At 49.4% G+C, this 24,862-nt stretch overlaps 1 protein-coding gene across 1 annotated transcript in view; it reads left to right on the top strand.

The window, feature by feature from the left end:
• Nucleotides 1-24,862, top strand: part of IGLON5 (IgLON family member 5) — a 414,181-nt gene that overhangs the window by 260,052 nt on the left and 129,267 nt on the right. The window contains exon 2 of the mRNA XM_044277736.1: nt 11,985-12,063. Coding sequence (XP_044133671.1) covers nt 11,985-12,063 — 79 coding nt within the window. The remainder of the gene's footprint in view (nt 1-11,984; nt 12,064-24,862) is intronic.

Below are 24,862 nucleotides of genomic sequence, written 5' to 3'. Positions count from 1 at the left end.
GTCCCCTCGGCGCCATAAAACAGCCCGCGCTCTTCTACTTGGCTCGCAGAATAATGGTTCCCAGCGTCCTGCTACATCACATGTACTGCGCCTACCGAGATCTCGCCGGCAGCCGCACATAGGAGTCCGGGACATTGCCATATGTTACGCGGCACAAGCTGCTCCTCTGACATTAAACCGAACTGCTTCCTGTTACATAATGCAAACAATTACGGAGGCGTTCCGCTTCTCCGCATTGTTCTAGGCTTCCAGGTGGCCAATTTACAGCAGGACTTTGATTCCTCAGTGTGCGTCCCATCCCACTGCGATCTGATCCCAAAAATGTTATTGTAGCGCTTTATAGGCCGCTGGGTTATAAATCGCATCGGGTTATTATCGCATTATTATCGCTCAGGAGGTCGTTGACTACATTCGTTACATTATGAATGGAGATCAATAAAGAACTTCTTGAACGTTGGGTTAACTTTGTAACCTTTCCCTTGAGACACATCTTCGTCAGCCATGTTTTGGGGTCTGAAAGTGGCTCCTATTCTGCAATACCGGGTATTCGATATAGCCACCTTCGTAAAGGGTTAATGCGGTCTTAGGCCTCATGCACACGACCATGGGTTTGGTCCGAACCGATGTGGACCCATTCATTTCAATGGGCCCACAAAAGACGCAGACATCACACCCGCTTTGCTTTCCACAAAAGATACAATACGTCCTATTCTTGGCCTCAGATGTGCACCACGGACCCAATGAATGTATGCAGCATGTATATCACAGGACGCAATCCATACTTTGCGGATCCGCATTTTGTGGACAGCAAAATAAATACGGTCCTATGAATGCATTAGTCTGTACCTGCACTGATACTGGAGGTCGGTTACCCAGGGGGGCACCACCAGTGAGGCCAGGTGAGGCGAACGCCTCAGGCAGCACCAGGTAGGGGCAAGAGGGGGGCAGCGCAAGGGCCATGGGCAATGAGCGCTATCATTGTGGCAAAGGAGTTAGGTTACAAAAATCTGCAGAAATGGCTGCTAACAGAGAATGATAGGCTGCTCGGATAACACAGTGCACCGAGCCTCCCCGCCACCCGCTCGCTCCGCCATGCTACACTGCGTCCTGCTGTACGGTAAACACCCACCGCCTTTGTTACAGGCTCAGAATGAATTGTTTTGGCCCTGATATATTGAATATTCAGGATGGTCGGCCTCCGAGAGAATTACACTAATTATATCCTGTCATTGGATTCTCATAAACCATGTCTGAGGGTGCAAGAAACCTATGGGACCAAGGAAGAAGAGGAAGGACGCGGGAGGAGGGGGCAGAGACAGCAGAAGAAGGGAAGAGAGGGGCAGAGACAGCCGAAGAAGGGAAGAGAGGGGCAGAGACAGCCGAAGAAGGGAAGAGAGGGGCAGAGACAGCAGAAGAAGGGAAGAGAGGGGCAGAGACAGCAGGAGAAGGGAAGAGAGGGGCTGAGACAGCAGAAGAAGGGAAGAGAGGGGCAGAGACAGCAGAAGAAGGGAAGAGAGGGGCAGAGACAGCAGAAGAAGGGAAGAGAGGGGCTGAGACAGCAGAAGAAGGGAAGAGAGGGGCTGAGACAGCAGAAGAAGGGAGAGGGGCGAGAGAGACAGCCGAAGAAGGGAAGAGAGGGTCTGAGACAGCAGAGAAGGGAAGAGAGGGGCTGAGACAGCAGAAGAAGGGAAGAGAGGGCCCGAGACAGCAGGAGAAGGGAAGAGAGGGCTGAGACAGCAGGAGAAGGGAAGAGAGGGGCAGAGACAGCAGAAGAATGGAAGAGAGGGGCAGAGACAGCAGAAGAAGGGAAGAGAGGGCCTGAGACAGCAGGAGAAGGGAAGAGAGGGGCTGAGACAGCAGGAGAAGGGAAGAGAGGGGCAGAGACAGCAGAAGAAGGGAAGAGAGGGGCTGAGACAGCAGAAGAAGGGAAGAGAGGGGCTGAGACAGCAGAAGAAGGGAAGAGAGGGTCTGAGACAGCAGAAGAATGTAAGAGAGGGGCTGAGACAGCAGAAGAAGGAAAGAGGGGCAGAGACAGCAGAGAAGGGAGAGAGAGAGAGGGCAGAGACAGCCGAAGAAGGGAAGAGAGGGGCTGAGACAGCAGAAGAAGGGAAGAGAGGGGCTGAGACAGCAGAAGAAGGGAAGAGAGGGGCAGAGACAGCCGAAGAAGGGAAGAGAGGGTCTGAGACAGCAGAAGAAGGGAAGAGAGGGGCTGAGACAGCAGAAGAAGGGAAGAGAGGGCCTGAGACAGCAGAAGAAGGGAAGAGAGGGGCTGAGACAGCCGAAGAAGGGAAGAGAGGGCCTGAGACAGCAGGAGAAGGGAAGAGAGGGGCTGAGACAGCAGGAGAAGGGAAGAGAGGGGCAGAGACAGCAGAAGAATGGAAGAGAGGGGCAGAGACAGCAGAAGAAGGGAAGAGAGGGCCTGAGACAGCAGGAGAAGGGAAGAGAGGGGCTGAGACAGCAGAAGAAGGGAACAGAGGGGCTGAGACAGCAGAAGAAGGGAAGAGAGGGGCAGAGACAGCAGAAGAAGGGAAGAGAGGGTCTGAGACAGCAGAAGAATGTAAGAGAGGGGCTGAGACAGCAGAAGAAGGGAAGAGAGGGGCAGAGACAGCAGAAGAAGGGAAGAGAGGGGCAGAGACAGCCGAAGAAGGGAAGAGAGGGGCCTGAGACAGCAGAAGAAGGGAAGAGAGGGGCTGAGACAGCAGAAGAAGGGGAAGAGAGGGGCAGAGACAGCAGAAGAAGGGAAGAGAGGGCCTGAGACAGCAGGAGAAGGGAAGAGAGGGCTGAGACAGCAGGAGAAGGGAAGAGAGGGGCAAGCGACAGCAGAAGAATGGAAGAGAGGGGCAGAGACAGCAGAAGAAGGGAAGAGAGGGCCTGAGACAGCAGGAGAAGGAAAGAGAGGGGCTGAGACAGCAGGAGAAGGGAAGAGAGGGCAGAGACAGCAGTAAGAAGGGAAGAGAGGGGTCTGAGACAGCAGAAGAAGGGAAGAGAGGGGCAGAGACAGCAGAAGAAGGGAAGAGAGGGTCTGAGACAGCAGAGAATGTAAGAGAGGGGCTGAGACAGCAGAAGAAGGGAAGAGAGGGGCAGAGACAGCAGAAGAAGGGAAGAGAGGGGCAGAGACAGCCGAAGAAGGGAAGAGAGGGGCTGAGACAGCAGAAGAAGGGAAGAGAGGGGGGGCAGAGACAGCAGAAGAAGGGAAGAGAGGGGCAGAGACAGCCGAAGAAGGGAAGAGAGGGGCTGAGACAGCAGAAGAAGGGAAGAGAGGGGCAGAGACAGCAGAAGAAGGGAAGAGAGGGGCAGAGACCGAGAAGAAGGGAAGAGAGGGGCTGAGACAGCAGAAGAAGGGAAGAGAGGGGCAGAGACAGCAGAAGAAGGGAAGAGAGGGCCTGAGACAGCAGGAGAAGGGAAGAGAGGGGCTGAGACAGCAGAAGAATGGAAGGAGGGGCAGAGACAGCAGAAAGAAGGGAAGAGAGGGCCTGAGACAGCAGGAGAAGGGAAGAGAGGGCCGAGACAGCAGGAGAAGGGAAGAGAGGGGCTGAGACAGCAGGGAAGGGAAGAGAGGGGCAGAGACAGCAGAAGAAGGGAAGATGAGGGCTGAGACAGCAGAAGAAGGGAAGAGAGGGGCAGAGACAGCAGAAGAAGGGAAGAGAGGGTCTGAGACAGCAGAAGAATGTAAGAGAGGGGCTGAGACAGCAGAAGAAGGGAAGAGAGGGGCAGAGACAGCAGAAGAAGGGAAGAGAGGGGCAGAGACAGCCGAAGAAGGGAAGAGAGGGGCTGAGACAGCAGAAGAAAGGAAGAGAGGGGCAGAGACAGCAGAAGAAGGGAAGAGAGGGGCTGAGACAGCAGAAGAAGGGAAGAGAGGGGCAGAGACAGCAGAAGAAGGGAAGAGAGGGCCTGAGACAGCAGGAGAAGGGAAGAGAGGGGCTGAGACAGCAGGAGAAGGGAAGAGAGGGGCAGAGACTGCAGAAGAATGGGAGAGAGGGGCAGAGACAGCAGAAGAAGGGAAGAGAGGGGCAGAGACAGCAGAAGAAGGGAAGAGAGGGGCTGAGACAGCAGAAGAAGGGAAGAGAGGGGCAGAGACAGCAGAAGAAGGGAAGAGAGGGGCTGAGACAGCAGAAGAAGGGAAGAGAGGGTCTGAGACAGCAGAAGAAGGGAAGAAAGGGTCTGAGACAGCAGAAGAAGGGAAAGAGAGGGGCAGGAGACAGAGAAGAAGGAAGAGAGGGGCTGAGACAGCAGAAGAAGGGAAGAGAGGGTCTGAGACAGCAGGAGAAGGAAGAGAGGGGCTGAGACGCAGAAGAATGGGAGAGATGGGGCAGAGACAGCAGAAAGGGAAGAGAGGGGCAGAGGACAGCAGAGAAGGGAAGAGAGGGCAGAGACAGCAGACGAAGGGAAGAGAGGGGCAGAGACAGCAGACGAAGGGAAAGAGAGGGCCTGAGACAGCAGGAGCAGGGATAGAGAGGGGCTGAGACAGCAGGAGAAGGGAAAGAGAGGGGCAGAGACTGCAGGAAGAATGGGAGAGAGGGGCAGAGACAGCAGAAGAAGGGAAGAGAGGGGGCAGAGGACAGCAGAAGAAGGAAGAGAGGGCTGAGACAGCAGAAGAAGGGAAGAGAGGGGCAGCGACAGCAGAAGAAGGGAAGAGAGGGGGCTGAGACAGCAGAAGAAGAGGAAGAGAGGTCTGAGACAGCAGAAGAAGGGAAGAAAGGGTCTGAGACAGCAGAAGAAGGGAAGAGAGGGGCAGAGACAGCAGAAGAAGGGAAGAGAGGGGCTGAGACAGCAGAAGAAGGGAAGAGAGGGTCTGAGACAGCAGGAGAAGGGAAGAGAGGGGCAGAGACTGCAGAAGAATGGGAGAGAGGGGCAGAGACAGCAGAAGAAGGGAAGAGAGGGGCAGAGACAGCAGAAGAAGGGAAGAGAGGGGCTGAGACAGCCGAAGAAGGGAAGAGAGGGGCAGAGACAGCAGAAGAAGGGAAGAGAGGGCTGGAGACAGCAGAAGTAGGGAAGAGAGGGTCTGAGACAGCAGAAGAAGGGAAGAGAGGGTCTGAGGACAGCAGAAGAAGGAAGAGAGGGGCAGAGATAGCAGAAGGAAGGGGAAAGAGGGGCTGAGACAGCAGAAGAAAGGGAAGAGGAGGGGTCTGAGACAGCAGAAGAAGGGAAGAGAGTGTCTGAGACAGCAGGAGAAGGAAAGAGAGGGGCTGAGACAGCAGAAGAAGGGAAGAGAGGGTCTGAGACAGCAGAAGAAGGGAAGAGAGGGTCTGAGACAGCAGAAGAAGGGAAGAGAGGGGCAGAGACAGCAGAAGAAGGGAAGAGAGGGGCTGAGACAGCAGAAGAAGGGAAGAGAGGGGCTGAGACAGCAGAAGAAGGGAAGAGAGGGGCTGAGGACAGCAGAAGAAGGGAAGAGAGGGGCAGAGACAGCAGAAGAAGGGAAGAGAGGGGCTGAGACAGCAGAGAAGGGAAGAGAGGGTCTGAGACAGCAGAAGAAGGGAAGAGAGGGGCAGAGACAGCAGAAGAAGGGAAGAGAGGGGCAGAGACAGCAGAAGAACGGAAGAGAGGGGCTGAGACAGCAGAAGAAGGGAAGAGAGGGTCTGAGACAGCAGAAGAAGGGAAGAGAGGGTCTGAGACAGCAGAAGAAGGGAAGAGAGGGGCAGAGACAGCAGAAGAAGGGAAGAGAGGGGCAGAGACAGCAGAAGAAGGCAGAAGTAGGGAAGAGAGGGGCTGAGACAGCAGAAGAAGGGAAGAGAGGGCCTGAGACAGCAGGAGAAGGGAAGAGAGGGGCTGAGACAGCAGGAGAAGGGAAGAGAGGGGCAGAGACTGCAGAAGAATGGGAGAGAGGGGCAGAGACAGCAGAAGAAGGGAAGAGAGGGGCAGAGACAGCAGAAGAAGGGAAGATAGGGGCTGAGACAGCAGAAGAAGGGAAGAGAGGGCCTGAGACAGCAGAAGAAGGGAAGAGAGGGCCTGAGACAGCAGGAGAAGGGAAGAGAGGGGCTGAGACAGCAGGAGGAGGGAAGAGAGGGGCAGAGACAGCAGAAGAAGGGAAGAGAGGGGCTGAGAAAGCAGAAGAAGGGAAGAGAGGGTCTGAGACAGCAGAAGAAGGGAAGAGAGGGTCTGAGACAGCAGGAGAAGGGAAGAGAGGGTCTGAGACAGCAGAAGAAGGGAAGAGAGGGGCAGAGACAGCAGAAGAAGGGAAGAGAGGGTCTGAGACAGCAGAAGAAGGGAAGAGAGGGGCAGAGACAGCAGAAGAAGGGAAGAGAGGGGCAGCAGAAGAAGGGAAGAGAGGGGCTGAGACAGCAGAAGAAGGGAAGAGAGGGGCTGAGACAGCAGAAGAAGGGAAGAGAGGGTCTGAGACAGCAGAAGAATGGAAGAGAGGGTCAGAGACAGCAGAAGAATGGAAGAGAGGGTCAGAGACAGCAGAAGAATGGAAGAGAGGGGCTGAGACAGCAGAAGAATGGAAGAGAGGGGCAGAGACACTGGAAGGCAAGGAAAATAAAGAAAAATTAGTGATAGAGACTGCCAGTAGAGAAAGAGACTGCCAGTAGACAGGACTAATAGAGTGTGACAGTCCGGCAGATAAAGGTACATTTCATTGATATGAGACAACCATGATGAATAGAAGCTAGACACAGCAGATACTGAAGAGGATGAGAGTGATAACAGTGAGGATGAGAGTGATACATGAAGTCCTATGTAAGACCACAGATAAGACCCGCCATCTGGCTGCCTGCACCTAATGACAGCCTCAGCTCTGCCGCCAGAGGATCCGAATATCTGGACATTGAACTGCAGGATGTGTTGTTACTATGTATCAATATTCCATTGTAAATGTATCAATTAATGAACACATCTGATATTAACCCCTCCTGGTCTGTGGCTGTGATGGGCTCTGTACACGATCATTAATCCAGAATGCCTGATAATCCGGAATGTGCCGGACCCCATTAATGCTGGGCTGGTGGTGTTACAGTGCGGTTCAGTAATGGAGGTTGCCATTCTGGCAGCGGCGGGGGAGGGGCAGATCGGTCCCGGCAGTCCATCCATACTGTGAGGGACGCAGCCATTTGCAGGACATTTATCAGGCCCATATCAGCGCCTCCCCCTCCCCGCCGCCGGCACAAGGGCTCGGCGTGAAGATACATCATGGGCCGCTCATAAACAACAATGCTTAATACCAGGAGAATTCTTTATTATTTTTTTGCTTGCGTTTTCAAGTATTTATCACGAGTGGCTGCGACGCCGATGTACTGACTGCGGACATAGCGTGAAATATCCGCCAATTTACATGGGCGGACGCGGTGATATCGTACATTCAGTAACCAGCTGTATCTGCTCCTGGGAAAGCTGGGTGATGCCCGGTATACTCGGATTGCATTTGTACTCATCACTCCGTTCACATCCGAAGCAGCATCCAAAATGGTCTCAGCTGGGAACCAGCCTCAAACGCCACAAGTAATATTCTACATTTTTCAGACCAATCCCTCGATCTGAAAACTTTTGTAATTGAATGTAATTAACATATTTTCGCAAAGCCTCTGAGTTATTCAATAAAATGTATCTGTATAGCGCCACCCTCTGTCCTTTTCCATATTTCTTGTCCACCTCGCTTTGGTGGTCGCACGTGCTCAGTTGGAATCTTCAACTGCCTTCCAGCTGTGGAAGTGGCAGGGAAAGCGCTCCATCAGGAAGGGTATGCCCCCTCATAGAGGACACGCCCCCTCATAGAGGACACGCCCCCTCATAGAGGACACACCCCCTTGGGATCCAGCTTAAACTAAATCTAGCAGAGCAAGTGAAGCAATGAACAGGGAGATCTCTGGATCCATGGGAGGTGCGGGCTGGTTCTAGGTTTATTAGTAAGAGATTTGTATGCACTATAGCAGGCATGCTCAACCTGCGGCCCTCCAGCTGTTGCAAAACTACAACTCCCAGCATGCCTGAACATCCTACATTTATCAGCCTACAGCAGGGCATGGTGGGAGTTGTAGTTTTACAACAGCTGGAGGGCCACAGGTTGAGCATGCCTGCACTATAGGATGTTGGAATCATGGATAACCCCTTTAAGCAGGGGCGGACAGGCCATAGACCCTGCAGGGAAATTCCCCCGGGGGTCCGATGCCCAGGGGTCCGCCCGAGCTCTCTTTGTGGCCGCCAGCCGGATACATAATGATCTCATGCTCTGCAATTCATCCTGGAAGCATCACTGTCTGACGTACGAGTCCTGCAGCCGCTGGTGCCTTCCTGAACTCGGCTGTATCTGCATCCTCAGGACTGGGATACAGTTGAATACCGCAGCAGAAGCGCTACTATTTTGTGCTGCACTTTGTTATGTTATTCCGTTTTTTGTTTCCGTTGTGTTTCCGTTTCGGTTCCGTTTTTCCGGATGGCATATACAGTATACAGTAATTACATAGAACAAATTGGGATGGGCATAACATTTTCAATAGACGGTTCCGCAAAAAAGCGGAACGGATACGGAAGACATACTGATGCATTTCCGTATGTGTTCCGTTTTTTTTTGCAGACCCATTGACTTGAATGGAGCCAAGCACCGTGATTTGCGGGCAATAATAGGACATGTTCTATCTTTCAACGGAACGGAAAAACAGAAATACGGAAACGGAATGCATACGGAGTACATTCAGTTTTTTTTGCGGACCGTATACGGAACGCAAAAAACGGCCCGCAATACGGGAAAAAAAACGGTAGTGTGAAAGAGGCCTAAAATGAATGGGGACGTGTGCTGTTCGTGGAGAACACCTACAGCACATGTCCGAGAAACACTGACGTGTGAATGAGGCTTTACTTAGATGCTGCTTATTATTTAGGCCCAACATAGTATTATGTGAGCTGTATATATGGCGGTATTATGTGAGCTGTATATATGGCGGTATTATGTGAGCTGTATATATGGTGGTATTATGTGGGCTGTATATATGGCGGTATTATGTGGGCTGTATATATGGTGGTATTATGTGGGCTGTATATATGGCGGTATTATGTACACTATGTATATGGATGTATTATGTACGCTATGTTTATATGGTGGTATTATGTGGGCTGTATATATGGTGATATTATGTGGGCTGTATATATGGCGGTATTATGTGAGCTGTATATATGGCGGTATTATGTGGGCTGTATATATGTTGGTATTATGTGGGCTGTATATATGGTGGTATTATATGAGCTGTATATATGGTGGTATTATGTGAGCTGTATATATGGTGGTATTATGTGGGCTGTATATATGGCGGTATTATGTACACTATGTATATGGAAGTATTATGTACACTATGTATATATGGCGGTATTATGTGAGCTGTATATATGGCGGTATTATGTGGGCTGTATATATGGCGGTATTATGTGAGCTGTATATATGGCGGTATTATGTGAGCTGTCTATATGGCGGTATTATGTGAGCTGTATATATGGCGGTATTATGTGGGCTGTATATATAGCACTCTATGCCTGTATTATTCTGACATAATAGATCTGTGTTCTGCGGGCTGTATATATACGGAGGGGGCTCTGTAGACCACAGATATGGTGGTATTATTTTGATGCTCCATATATTTTGCATACAATATGTTATTAGGCGACGTGTAGATATGGCACTATATGGTGTGTTATTTGGATGCTGCATATTATTTGGGCACAATGTGGTGTTACGCGCTATAGATAGCACTGGATTGCGGTATTCTGCAGCTAAAAGGAAGAGAAAAGCCCTTCTATGAAACTGGCGGTGAACCTGCTCTAGACACAGGGGGTCCTATAGTCCGGTATCTGAAAAGACAGCAGCAGAATTGTTAATACAGCTCTAGATGTGACTGGAGCGCAAGACCAGTATGAAATAAACTAGGCAAAGCAGGAGATGGGGATGGTATTGAGATGTGAAATGTTGTACATCATAGGTTCATGTGCCATTAAAGGGGTGTCCAAGGCTACGAGAACATGACTGCGTTCTTATACAAACAGCGCAGGTTGTAAGCGGCATCACAGCTCTGCTCCATTTACCTCAATGGCGCTGGGCTGCAATACTGGACGCAACCCATGGGCTGGGGTGGCGCTGTTTGTGGCAGAAGGCAGCCATGTGCTCATCTGTAGAAGGATAGACTGTATTCTGTGTGTGCTGCTATCATGTCTTATTACTGTGGGTTAATAATGTCTCTCTCTTTCTTCCTCCCTTCTTTTCTCCATATTCTCCCTCATTCTCACGCTACCCCCCGACTACCACCGCCCTTACCTCATTCCCCCATCCATGTCACCTTATTCTCACCCCTCCCTGTCATTCTCACCCCACCTGCCCCTCTACCCTCTGCCCACCACCCCCATTCCCCCGTCTGTCGCCCTTTTCTCATTCCGCCCTGTCATTCTCACCCCCCCTGCCCCCTCTACCCCCTGCCCACCACCCCCATTCCCCCGTCTGTCACCCTTTTTTCATTCCGCCCTGTCATTCTCACCCCGCCTGCCCCTATACCCCCTGCCTATCACCCCCGTTCCCCCGTCTGTCGCCCTTTTCTCACTCCGCCCTGTCATTCTCACCCCGCCTGCCCCTATACCCCCTGCCTATCACCCCTGTTCCCCGTCTGTCGCCCTTTTCTCTCATTCTGCCCTGTCATTCTCACCCCGCCTGCCCCTCTACCCCCTGCCCTCCACCCCCGTTCCCCCGTCTGTCGCCCTTTTCTCCCTTCTCCGCCCTGTCATTCTCACCCCACCTGCCCCTCTACCCCCTGCCCTCCACCCCCCGTTCCCCCGTCTGTCGCCCTTTTCTCATTCCGCCCTGTCATTCTCACCCCGCCTGCCGCTATACCCCCTGCCTATCACCCCCGTTCCCCCGTCTGTCGCCCTTTTCTCATTCCGCCCTGTCATTCTCACCCCGCCTGCCCCTCTACCCCCTGCCCTCCACCCCCGTTCCCCCGTCTGTCGCCCTTTTCTCCCTTCTCCGCCCTGTCATTCTCATCCCGCCTGCCCCTCTACCCCCTGCCCTCCACCCCCGTTCCCCCGTCTGTCGCCCTTTTCTCCCTTCTCCGCCCTGTCATTCTCACCCCGCCTGCCCCTCTACCCCCTGCCCTCCACCCCCGTTCCCCCGTCTGTCGCCCTTTTCTCATTCCGCCCTGTCATTCTCACCCCCGCCTGCCCCTATACCCCCTGCCTATCACCCCCATTTCCCCCGTCTGTCGCCCTTTTCTCCCTTCTCCGCCCTGTCATTCTCACCCCGCCTGCCCCTCTACCCCCTGCCCTCCACCCCCGTTCCCCGTCTGTCGCCCTTTTCTCGCTTCTCCGCCCTGTCATTCTCACCCCGCCTGCCCCTCTACCCCCTGCCCTCCACCCCCGTTCCCCCGTCTGTCGCCCTTTTCTCGCTTCTCCGCCCTGTCATTCTCACCCCACCTGCCCCTCTACCCCCTGCCCTCCACCCCTGTTCCCCCGTCTGTCGCCCTTTTTCTCACTCCGCCCTGTCATTCTCACCCCGCCTGCCCCTCTACCCCCTGCCCTCCACCCCTGTTCCCCGTCTGTCGCCCTTTTCTCATTCCGCCCTGTCATTCTCACCCCGCCTGCCCCTCTACCCCCTGCCCTCCACCCCCGTTCCCCGTCTGTCGCCCTTTTCTCCCTTCTCCGCCCTGTCATTCTCACCCCGCCTGCCCCTCTACCCCCTGCCCTCCACCCCCGTTCCCCCGTCTGTCGCCCTTTTCTCGCTTCTCCGCCCTGTCATTCTCACCCCGCCTGCCCCTCTACCCCCTGCCCTCCACCCCCGTTCCCCCGTCTGTTGCCCTTTTCTCATTCCGCCCTGTCATTCTCACCCCGCCTGCCCTCCACCCCCGTTCCCCCGTCTGTCGCCCTTTTCTCCCTTCTCCGCCCTGTCTTCTCTCTATCTGCTGCTCCATGCACATCTCATTCCATGTTCATTTCCTCCGCTATCTGCCTCCCTCCTGCACACCTGGCCCGCGGCTCTGCTGCCCCCTCCCCACCTCGCTCCTTCTCTTATCTTCTCTGCCTAGTTCTCCTGGTTGAATGCTCGGAGTTTGTCCCTCCAGATGGTAATTACACAGCCTGTCAAGGGGATAACGTCACTCTCAGGTGAGTGCAGACACCTTCCTGCCACTGTCACTGCCCCGAGGAGATATCTCCATCCGCCGCTTCTTCAGTCGCCTGACGCCTTCTTACGGGAATGTTATAATTGTGGAACTCCTGAGAAGTCTCCTGACACCAGAAGACCACTGTCTTCTAGCATTTAGGTTGTGGTTGTCAGTCTTCTCCAGTCTGACAACCAACGGAGTAAAAATATTCCCATGAAGGTCGGTCAAGGGAACATGGGGGAGGTCAGTCATTGGGTTTAATGTCCCCATCAACATTGGTCATTTAACCCAATGAGAACAGTTACAACAAATACAAGAACAGGCCGGATCCAAGGGGCCACATCTTAGGAGGGTTCAGGAGGACACGTTATCAGCGGTGGTGTGCAGAGCCTTCCAATAACAAAAACTATGAGAAGACTTGTCCAATCAGAGGTGACATTTTTCCATCTTGGTTATGGCCAGCTTAAGAGATCAGAGGTGTAACCTGGGGCTCCTAGGACCCAGTGCAAAATCCGTAATAGGGCCCCACCTACCATGTGAGGTTAGTAATGCCGGAGCCTTCTTCTGTGCAGAGAGGCCTTTGAGTTCCCTCAGGCTCTAGGCCCAGGGTGCAACTATTGCCTCTGCAGTGCACCTACAATAGCTACACCCTTGGGCAGGAGATATCTAAAATAGCATAAAGTAACATGAAGTAACATAGCATATTAGTAAGTAACATTAGGTAACAACAATGTAACTAAAGGCAACAAATAGGGATGAGTGAATCCACTTCGGACGCTTCCTCCGAAGTTGATTCGCATAAAACTTTGTTGTAATACTGCACGGAGCGGGAGCTGTACACTACTACAATGTATTGGCTCCGATGAGCCGAACTTATTACTTTGCGAAGTCTCACGAGACGTCAGGTAATAACTTTGTGAATTAATTATTACTGTAGAAAACCTTAGAACCGAACCTGAGCTCTGTATCAAGGTTTTTACACGAAGTCTCGTCAGACTTTGTGAAGTAATAACTTCGGCTCATCAGAGCCAATACATTGTAGTAGTGTACAGCTCCCGCTCCGTGCAGTATTTATGCGAATCAACTTCGGAGGAAGCGTCCAAAGTGGATTCACTCATCCCTAGTAACAAAGTAACATAACATAGACATAAAATAACAAATCATAAAGTAAACAGAATTATATAACATAAAGTAACAACATATAGTCACATAACATATAGTAACAACATAAAGTAACAACATAAAGTAACAACATATAGTAACATAACATAAAGTAACAACATATAGTCACATAACATATAGTAACATAACATAAAGTAACAACATAAAGTAACAACATATAGTAACATAACATAAAGTAACAACATATAGTAACAACATAAAGTAACAACATATAGTCACATAACATAAAGTAACAACATAAAGTAACAACATATAGTAACATAACATATAGTAACAACATATAGTAACATAACATATAGTAACATAACATAAAGTAACAACATATAGTAACATAACATATAGTAACACAACATAAAGTAACAACATATAGTAACATAACATATAGTAACACAACATAAAGTAACAACATATAGTAACATAACATATAGTAACAACATATAGTAACATAACATATAGTAACATAACATAAAGTAACAACATATAGTCACATAACATCATTTAAGTAACATAACAAAGTAACAAAAACATAAAATAACATAAAGTAATATAAACATAAAATAACATAAAATTACATAATATATAGTAACATAAAGTGAACATAATGAGAGAACTAAGTAAAAAATACCACACAGTAAACATAAAGTAACATAATAGAAAGTAACTTAAAGTAACAAAGTAGCAGCATCTAAAGTAACATCTGATATAAGGTCCGTGTTTTTTTGCTTTCGATGCCGCTGTGACTGAGGAGGCCCAGAGAACTTTTAGGCCTCTTGCACACGACCGTATGGCTTTTTCAGTATTTTGCCGTCCACAAAAAACGGATCCGCAAAAAATACAGATGACGTCCGTGTGCATTCCGTATTTTGCGGAACGGAACAGCCGGCCCCTAACAGAACAGTCCATCTTCGAACGGAAAAACGGAAATACGGAAACGGAAGGCATACGCACTACCTTCTGTTTCTTTTTACAGTTCCATTGAAATGAATAGTTCCGTGTACGGAACGCAAAAAACGGAACGTAAATGGAAAAAACGTTCGTGTGCAAGAGGCCTAAGGAGCTCGTACCATTGGGATCTTCTAGCCCCAGGATCTTTTGGGTTAATTTACATGTTGGGGTCCAAATGAATTTGATGCAAATACCATAAAAATGGTGTCAAAGTTCCACCTTTTTGTGAAATCCCGGCAGCGTTTTACCAGTTTCACTCTAATCTTGCAGAAAGCAGCGACTTGGCTGCAGCATGTGAACGCCCTCTTATGATAGACCATTGCCACACCCATTTCTACTGCGCACACGCAGCAGTAGTGCACCGCACGGATTTGACCGCGGTTTAGCAAAAACCGCATCACAAAACCGCATCAAGCGCGAGCAGCTTGCCTGCAAAGAAACTGACCGCGCAACGCACCGCGTGGAAGGATATAGTTATATGGATGGAGATACAATCCGTACTTCCCTGCTCACCTGTGTGTCAGTATTTACTGCTGCCCTGGAATTCTATTCACAGAATTGTATGTTATTATGGGATGATCTTCTGTTACGGATCTGTACGTGTGAATTTGCGTCATGTTTTAGGTACGCACGTTTTTTTTGGATAGCGTTTCTCTGCCGCGCAGAAGTGTCCTTGGCGTGAAAGAACGTTCTGATTTTCCTTTCTCCCAGACAACAATACCGCAGTAATACCGCCCATGAGAACAGCTGCGGGGTCGCCACCCTCCCGTCTCTCGTACACACGCACAATGGACGCTCACTTTTTATTTTTCTATGTTTGTAGTCTTTTCCGGATTCCGGTGCCCATAGAAGTCGGCAGCTGCGGCCGGAACATAATGGGGTTTGTTTGGTTACTGACAGAACGCCGACTCTTCCTATTGACCCAGCATTGTGATGACACAGCGCAAGAAAGCCAGGAAAAAATGGCTGACGGCGTCAATATCGCCGCATTGTTGACGCTCTAGTCACATCTAAAGCTGCGTTGACAATTCTGCTGCTTTCTTTTTGACTGGAAGGCTGCAGGAGGCCCCTCCTGTGACAAATGGCTTGTGTCTGATATTGCAGTCAAGCGAATGCAGCTAAAGTGCAATACCGCACACAACCTGAGGACGGGCGTGGCGCTGTTTGGGAAGAAAGCAGCCATGTTTCTCTAACTTCACATTTGCAGCGTCTGTATGTAAGAGAGAGAAAAAAACGGCGGCGCCCGTGCAAATTGCGGTCCGCAGCATGTGCCCGTATTCTCAGAGGCCGCAATGAATGCGGCATCTGAGGGGTTCAATGACGTGGAGCGGCGCGATCACCGCTCCCCGTCATTGCGCCCCCTGCTTACAAAGAAATGCGCTTAGGCGAAGCAGCCAAAATCTAATTTTTCAACACTAATTATTCTAGACAAATCCCAAATTGCATAAAGGTTTATTTTAGCTTTGGATGTGACTGGAGGATAGGCCATAATGTAACTCATAGTCAGGACCAAAGGGATTTAAAGGAGTTTTCCAGGCTCCTGATATATTAATATCCGATCAGTGAGGGTCGGACCCCCGCACCCCTCCTCTCCGCTGTTCCCTGCAGCCCCTCCGTAATGGCCGGACATGCAACTCAGCTTCCATCTACTTTAATGGTAACTGAGCTGCAGTAACCAGACTCGGCCACTAGGCTGTGAACGGAGCTGTGCTTCCCGTTCCTGCAGGGGGTGCGGGGTGTCGGACCCTTACTTATCAGATATTAATGACCCCTTCTGAGGAGAAGTCATCCATATCAGGACCCAGGAAAACCCCTTTAAGCGGTGGGCTACTGCGCAGGCACATTTGCTGGAGCTGGAGATGCCTTTTAAAGGGAACCTGTCCCTCTGATTTTGGACTATTATCTACAGTGATACATGAGTTATGCCACAGATATGGAGTCCAGATCACTAGTTTTATTTTCCTACTGATCCCCCCCCAGTGCTCAGAGCTGCACTGAAATACACAGTCCGGACTGCTGCACTAACATAATAGAGGGGACTCCTGTGCGCCTGCGCAGCAGTCCGGACTGTGTATTTCAGTGCAGCTCTGAGCACTGGGGGGGATCAGTAGGAAAATAAAACTAGTGATCTGGACTCCATATCTGTGGCATAACTCATGTATCACTGTAGATAATAGTCTAAAATCAGAGGGACAGGTTCCCTTTAAGGTGCATCTCCAGCTCCAGCAAATGTGCCTGCGCAGTAGCCCACCGCTTAAAGGGGTTTTCCAGGGTCCTGATTTAGGACTCCTGATATAGATGCTGCAGCACTACACTACTGTACAAAATGGTCCAAAATTGGGGTAACAGCTTCCCTCTAAAAGCACACGTCACTTGTAACCTATACAATTACACTGTTACATTGTCTTGTACTCCAGTCACATCCAAAGCTACATTTAAGGTTCTTTGTCTCCTGTTGTGTTAGTAGTGCACAGATGGCAGCGCCCCCTACAGGGATAAACCCTAGAAGATCCCAAGCAGCAATCAGTACAAATGTGCCTCTTGCTTTGGATGTGACTGGAGTATATGGCATAATATATCTTATATGAGTAAGGCTGCATTCACACGACCGGAGGGTTTTGTAGATCCGCAAACCTCACATACCGGCTGTGTGCGTTCTGCATTTTGCGGCCGGCGCTATGATAGAAATATTCTTGTCGGCGGTAGGACATGCTCTATTATTTTTTTGCGGGCCGTGGAATGGAGCAACGGGTGCGGGCAGCACACGGAGGGCTGTCCGCATCTTTTGCGGCCCACTTTAAAAAAAGGGGTCTGCATCCGAGATGCAAAAAATGCGGAACCGAACCACGTTTGTGTGAGTGCGCCCTTATGGACGCGGTCTTGAGAAAAAAATGGTTTACGACTTTAAATGGAGCAATAATAAAACCGTATAAAACTGTAATAAATTGCAGCTATTATTTCTTTCCGTCATATAATATCACAAATGGAAAATTATCCATAAATCAGAGCTGAGAGCCGAGGAACGTTCCGTCTGCATCTAGACCTCCTCGTGCCGGGGCTCTGGTCGCTGACTACAGGCCGATTCATAGCAATTGTGCCCCCTCCCCAAGTGAGGAAAACCTGATGGATAAAAGCAGACACTACTATAGAGGAGATCCTAATCAGTGTCAGTCTTCACTGCAGTTCTAGTATTGTATTCATGAAACAGGGAGATCAGTATGAACAGGGCTACAGATCTGCAGCAAGAATCAGCTCAACAGCATTGAGAAGCTCAGGCCTGCCACATCTGTTGAGGGGATTGCTGTACAATAGGGAATCATTATTGGGTGTGTCCCCTGGAGACAATCGTTGTCTGACCTCAGCCAAAGGCATTTATTGTGTAGACAAAGGAGATACAACATGATTAATGTAAAAAATGAAAATTAGACATCATATAGGACATGACGACCTCTCTCTAACAAAACGTGAACCGGCCCTGCACCTCCCATGGGTCCAGAGATCTCCCCATTCATTGCTCCTATTGCTCTGCTAGATTGCCAGCTCAGGAGGCGTGTCCTTACTGCTGTAGCTCAGGAGGCGTATCCTTTCTGCTGTAGCTCAGGAGTCGTGTCCTTTCTGCTGTAGCTCAGGAGTCGTGTCCTTTCTGCTGTAGCTCAGGAGGAGTGTCCTTACTGCTGTAGCTCAGGAGGCGTATCCTTTCTGCTGTAGCTCAGGAGTCGTGTCCTTACTGCTGTAGCTCAGGAGGCGTATCCTTTCTGCTGTAGCTCAGGAGTCGTGTCCTTTCTGCTGTAGCTCAGGAGGAGTTTCCTTACTGCTGTAGCTCAGGAGGCGTATCCTTTCTGCTGTAGCTCAGGAGTCGTGTCCTTTCTGCTGTAGCTCAGGAGTCGTGTCCTTTCTGCTGTAGCTCAGGAGGAGTGTCCTTTCTGCTGTAGCTCAGGAGGCGTGTCCTTTCTGCTGTAGCTCAGGAGGCGCGTCCTTTCTGCTGTAGCTCAGGAGGCGTCTTTTCTGCTGCAGCTCAGGAGGCGTGTCCTTTCTGCTGCAGCTCAGGAGGCGCGTCCTTTCTGCTGCAGCTCGGAAGGTGTGTCCTTTCTGCTGCAGCTCAGGAGGCGTGTCCTTTCTACTGCAGCTCAGGAGGCGTGTCCTTTCTGCTGTAGCTCAGGAGGCGCGTCCTTTCTGCTGTAGCTCAGGAGGCGTATTTTCTGCGTCAGCTCAGGCGGCGTGTCCTTTCTGCTGCAGCTCAGGAGGCGTGTCCTTTCTGCTGCCGCTCAGGAGGCGTGTCCATTCTACTGCAGCTCAGGAGGCGTGTCCTTTCTGCTGCAGCTCTCTCATTATTAGAGATAAGTGAATCGACTTCGGGTGGTACATCCGAAGACCATTCGGTTAAAAAAATAAAAATCTGTTCCAATGTTTTTTAGGCCTCATGCACACGAGCGTTGTTTGGGTCCGCATCCGAGACGCCGTTTTGGCGTCTCGGATGCGGACCTATTCACTTCAATGGGGCCGCAAAAGATGCGGACAGCACTCCGTGTGCTGTCCGCATCCGTGGCTCCGTTCCGCAGCCCCGCTAAAAAATTATAACAAGTCCTATGCTTGTCTGCACTTTGCGGACAAGAATAGGCATTTATTTTGCCGGCGCCCGTTCCGCTAATTGTGGAAGGCAACACGGACGGCTTCCGTTTTTTTGCAGATCCGCGGTTTGCATGAGGCCTTACAGTAATAATTTATTCTTGAAGTTATTATACAAAGTCTCGTGAGACTTCACGAAGAAATAACTTCAGCTCATCAGAGCCCATACATTGTAATACTGTACGGAGCGGGATCTCGATTCGCTCATGTCTACTCATTATCATAGCTCAGGGGGCGTGCCCTTTCTGCTGAACTCTCTCCCTGTGACTGCCTCAGCTTCTAACAAAACATCCGGCTGGTGGTTTGGGCTGAGATTTCATGCCCTGCAGCACTTAGTTATTAGGGGGGGAGCGTACAGCAGAGCTCTCTTCATCTGGAGCATCTTGGTTCATGAATAGAATTCTAACAGAACAGTGAAGACTGACACTTACACAGTCAGGGTCAGTGAAGTCGCGCAGAAAGATGCCATACCAGTCAGGGTCCATAGGATTTTATCAGAGGATGACTCTGGACTGGACACAGAGCCCGGACACTTTGGCCGCCGTCTCCAGCGCGTCACGGAGCATGAAATATGCAGATATTTACTACTTTTAAGCAGCTTCTCTTTAATTAACTCAGAAACGTTTATTATCTGCTCTTTGCGGTTAATGAAAAATATAATTGCCATCAATTTAACAGTTTCCAGGGACAGTTTGATGCCGACTTGGTGCATCCAAGCAAGTCACATCCCGTCTCGGCGGCCCCGGGCGCACGGAATCTGAATATACATCATATGTCTATAAAACCAAACACCCAGGGCAAGGACGGCGTCCGGGGCAAGAGCAGGAAATGCCGCCCCCCCCCCTCCCCATGTGTTGCCATACAGCACCCAATTAATCCTGCCATATGGTTCCTAAATAAAACTAAAAGGTAATGCTCAAATCACTGTGTCATAGAGTGAATAATACTGCCATACGGTGCTCAGGCAACGCCGTAATACATAAATAAACTAAAAAAAAATATAAAAAAAAATATATACAATGTAACAGCTCTCTGCAAACCAAATAAAGTACAAAAAAAGTATTTTAATGCTGATGCTAGGCTTATAAAAAAAAAAAAAAATGAGATCCTTGGCAAATGCATTTTGTACAAAATTATTTGGGCCCGTCTGACAGCGTCAAGGCGATCTCTGTAATACGGGAACCTAACACTAAATACTACCTGTTATGTGCCATGACGGCCACCATAAAATTCAGGGAGCGTAGGTTCCACATGCATGCTGGGTCCACTCCACACCTCTCCTGGTGAGAGGTATAGGGTGGACTCTCATTGCATTCGAGAGAGGTGTGGAGTGGGCTCCGCATACATGTTGGTACCTGCATTCCCTGGATTTAATGGAGCCCATTTTGGCACCAAAAATGACATAAATTAAGGCGGGCCCAGCATGCATTTGGAACCTGCACTCCCTGAATTTTATGGTGGCCGTCATGGCACATAACAGGTAGTGTAGTGTTAGGTTCCTGTATTACAGAGATCGCCTTGACGTGTGGCAGACGGGCCCAAATAATTTTGTACAAAATGCATTTGCCAAGTATCTCAATTTTTTTTAATAAGCCTAGCATCAGCATTAAAATACTTTTTTATACTTTATTTGGTTTGCAGAGTGCTGTTACATTGTATATTTTATTCTTTGTCTTTTCAGCCACGGCAGCTCGCACCTGCGCATTGGGATGTGCTGACTGACCCCCTTTTTTTCTTTGCAATAAATAAACTAACACTATTCCGTCATACAGTAATACGCAGAGACAGGGACCAGAAAATACCATGTAATGTGGTGTCCAATTTTTTTTTAACATTTTACCGGATAATACCGTCATACAGTGCCTGCATAACACTTCCATACTATTCCTTAACAAAACCTCCGTACAGCACCTAAGTATTAAAGCCATAGGGGGACCTTATACCGCACTTACAAAGGCCTCTAGAAACATTTGTCCCAAATAACAGCAGCTAAATGTACCGTCATACGTTCCCCAACATGGCTGATAGCGGTTAGTGAGGGCCCCTGAGCAAAAAAATCTCTGGAGTCTTTCACATTCTCTTGAAAGGAAGAAAATGAAGAGAAATGACTCAAATGATACCGCCATACTGTGCCTAAATAATAGCTCCATAGAGTGCAAAGTAACCGTCACATATAGTGCCTAAATAATACCTCTATAAAGTGTCAAGTAAAAGTATCACCCACTGCCTAAATAATACCGTCATATAGTGCAAAGTAACTATACGATGCAGTGCCTAAATAATAGCTCTATAAAGCACAAAGCACTGTAACAGTACATCTAAATAATACCTCTGTAAAATGACAAGTAAAAGTATCACTTGGTGCCTAAATAATACCGTCATATAGTGCAAAGTACCTATACCATACAGTGTCTAAATAATGCCTTCATATTGCGCAGTAACAGTACCACACATACCTCCATATAGTGTAAGATAAAGGTACCATACAGTGGGTAATAATACTGCCATATAGTGTCTGGGGGCGGCTGGGGTGAAGAAAGCTCATAGATGGGGTAGTTTCCAGGGAAATTGCCAATTCGGCTCTTAAATAAAACCACTCTATAGTGCCCAACATATAACAGTGCCAGTAGTGACCCGCCCAGTCCCACTATAGTCCCCCACAGCAGGCTGAAGTAGAGGGGGTCCACACTGTCCGAGACCCCCGTGGAGGTCCAGGCAGACCCGACATCATGCCCTTCAATAAGGTCTGTTCTCATCGTTGGCACTAGGTGGCGCTATTCAATGGCTGCAGTCCTGGAGATGGACATTATATGGCATGAAGAACAGCGGGTCGTTTTTGGAAACCTGTGTTAAAGATTTGATTACATGGCAGTGAATGAGTTACATATAGATGTCCTGCATGGAGCCGGCCCCGTGGCCCCCGCCCCGTGGCCCCCGCCGTCTCCCTCAGTTACCGTTCCATTCAATAGACCCATGTTTTGTGAAATAAAAAGTAAGTGCCCCCTCCGGCCCAGCGAGCCCTGGAACACAAATAGCGCCAGGGTCCTTTCAGTGCCAGGAATTAGCCTGCGGCCCATTCAATAGGCCTTCATCCATTATGGAGGTAGCCCGCCGGCCTCTGCCGGAGAGTCACAAAGCCAGGGGCCGCGGGGAGCGCAGCGGCTGCCGGGGGAGGCTCAGGGCTCCATTGTGACTGCCGAGCAGATTGGAAAGCAGCAGAAACAAGGGAATTAAAGGCTGAACACGGGGCGGCCGAAAAGCTAATGCAAGGCGGAAGGGCAAGATTAACCTTTCCTTCACAGCACTGCGGATGTAGCAGAGCCGGATGTGTGCTTTAGCCTTTACCACGCTGCAGCGCTTGAAAAAGAAAATCGACTCAACAGCGCCCAACAAGCTTAGCTCTGCTACATCTGGCACGTTCTGCTTCCCTGGATCTGACGAGCTCAGCCCTGCGTCTGCTCTGAAGAATTAGCGGTGATATGTCCGCTACGGTTTAGTGCCGTATCGCATATCTGCGCCTCTTTTATTATATACAATGGATAGTTCAAGATATTCAAGGTCTGCCCCCTGCTGGGCGCAACTGGTAAAACACCCAAAATCCTGTAGGTCGGCATTTTCAGTTTTAACGTAAATCATTACATAATGAAGAGTTGCACAACTCGGTGTTTCAGTTCTTTGCTATTTTCAAGATCTCTGCTTGCTGTCAGTGAATGGGACTTCTATATTTTAATTCTCCATGGGTGAAATCACCACTGGACAATCCGCGGACTGTAGGGTATCCGGCTGCTGGGACCTCCACAGATCCCAGCGGCAAGTGTTCAAATTTCCTGCAGCGCCCCCACAGGGAAAATGAAGCATTACATGGTGCCTGTAATCAGTTGTCTATCCGTGTAATGCTCAGGCATGTAATGTCCTCCATGGACAGAGGTGCTGGTTGTAGCTTCAGGCTAATAGATGAGGGTCCTGGATGGGGGGCTCGGGTTTAAAAATGTCTTATCTAAAAAAACATAACCCTCTACAGGGGTTGTACTCAGGACCTGATCCGAAACGACTGATGGGCGGGGTGCAGGGTCTTCTACCCCAACTGATCAGGTATTTACGGCCTATGCTGAGGAGAGGCCATCACTTGTAAAAACCTGGACAATCTCTTGAAGGTTCAGTAAGACCACAGACTATATAAATGGAAGGATGCAAGACACAAAACTGGCCGAATTCTGTACAGTCACTGAGCTGTAAGGAAGGAGGAGAAGAAGATGAGAATAGTCATGGTGAAGAAGTAAAAGATGTGAAGAAAAATCAAAAATGTGTAGAGGGAGATGAGAATGTGGAGAAGAAGATTTGAAGAAGATCAAGAGAAGAAGGAAAATAGGTGAAGAGGAAGATGAGGATGTGGAGAAGAAGATTTGAAAAAGAAGTAATAGAGAAGACGTGCAGAAGATGATGTGGAGGAGAAGAAGAAAGTGTGAAGATGATATACAGAAGCTGATGTGAAGAAGAAAAAGAAGAAGAAGAAGAAAAGTGGAGAAGAAGATAATCCAGAAAATATAATGTGGAGAGGAAGAAGAAGATGATGTGGAGAAGAAGATGAAGATAACAAATATGTGAAGCTAAGAAGATGATGATGATGATGCAGAAACAAACATATTGGTGCAGAGAGAATAAGACAATGATGTGCAGAAGATAATGATGATGATGGTACAAAAATAAGATGATGTGAAGATGTGGAGAAGAAGATGAGGAGAAGAAGATGATGTGTTACTGGAATTCTTACAATCCGATCTAGGATTATTCTTCCCTGTTATGAGATTGACCTCTAGACATTATCTCACACCCTCTGGAGGTCTGCAGGGATCTCTGAACACACAAGCCCTCCTCCTCCTCCTCCTCCTCCTCTGTCAGTATCTCAGTTTCTTAGTCCCCTGCAAAAGAGACAAATACAATTATTCCTTCGCTGTTTGCCCAACAGATGTCAGACTAGAGAGAAAGCAAATGTACCCACAGGACAGCAGCTGAACCGAGTCCCCCCGACCGCCTGGCTGCCGAAGGGGGTGACATGCCATGAGATGCCGGCTATTACACTGTTACTCCCTGCGTCCTCCACCGTCCTCAGCGGTGCCAGGGTCTCACCTTGTAATGGAGGAGGTGTAACTGAAGATGACCTATAAAAAAAAAACACTAGGAGATACAAAACCTTGAGTCATGTTCTTCTGTCCATGTCTGGGAAGTCTAGATGACCTCCACTAACTCTGCTACTCCCTCTGAGCCCACGGTGGTCCCCAGAATGACTGTGAGCTCATAGATCACAGCGGCCATAAAAGGCTTAGCGACAACTCAATTTGGCGTTGCAATGGCGGTCATATTGGTTGTCTCCCAGTAACGTGCTTATAACCAGTAAACTGAAATGCGTTGTTAACAAGAGGACGTCTCATGGACTTCTGTTTACTGGGAATTTGCATAGATTTGAGGGGAAATGTGAGAGCGAGCCGAAGACACTCGATGGAGCGCTATCCGTCTCGCTCGCTCATAATGGCTCCTTTGTCAGCCGGTGGAGCAGAAATACTTGGGCAGGTGTAAAAAAAAAATAGAGACTCATAAGAAAATGATGCTCCTTTGTCACAGAAATCAATGTCGGACTGGGAAGGATGAGCGACCCCTTACCCTTGGTACGTGCAGCGGCGGCGCTCATGGCGCGGAGGAAGCATTGATCAGGTCTCCTTTGCGGCAAGACCGTCCTGTCAAACGTCATCTTCTCGCTTCCAGCCTTGGAATATATTGAAATAAATGCCGTAACCTCCTTATTAAGACCTTATGGCGGCAGACATTACGGCTAATAAAAGCGACCATAACTTTATTATTTTTACACACTGCTGGAAAGAAATAGATGGCACTTTTACAAGAGGAAAGAATTAATACCGCCACCTAACAGCAGGCGATAGCTGTGATGTAGACAGTAAACCAGTGAAGGGAAGGAGAGGGGGGATGGGGTGACTGGTTTATGGGACCATGCGAAGGAACCGACGCACATTCAGATGGAAAAACATCGGTCA

This window comes from Bufo gargarizans, chromosome 2 (genome assembly GCF_014858855.1).
Source record: "Bufo gargarizans isolate SCDJY-AF-19 chromosome 2, ASM1485885v1, whole genome shotgun sequence".
Lineage (NCBI taxonomy): Eukaryota > Metazoa > Chordata > Amphibia > Anura > Bufonidae > Bufo > Bufo gargarizans.
This window is presented reverse-complemented; position numbering and strand designations above follow the sequence as displayed.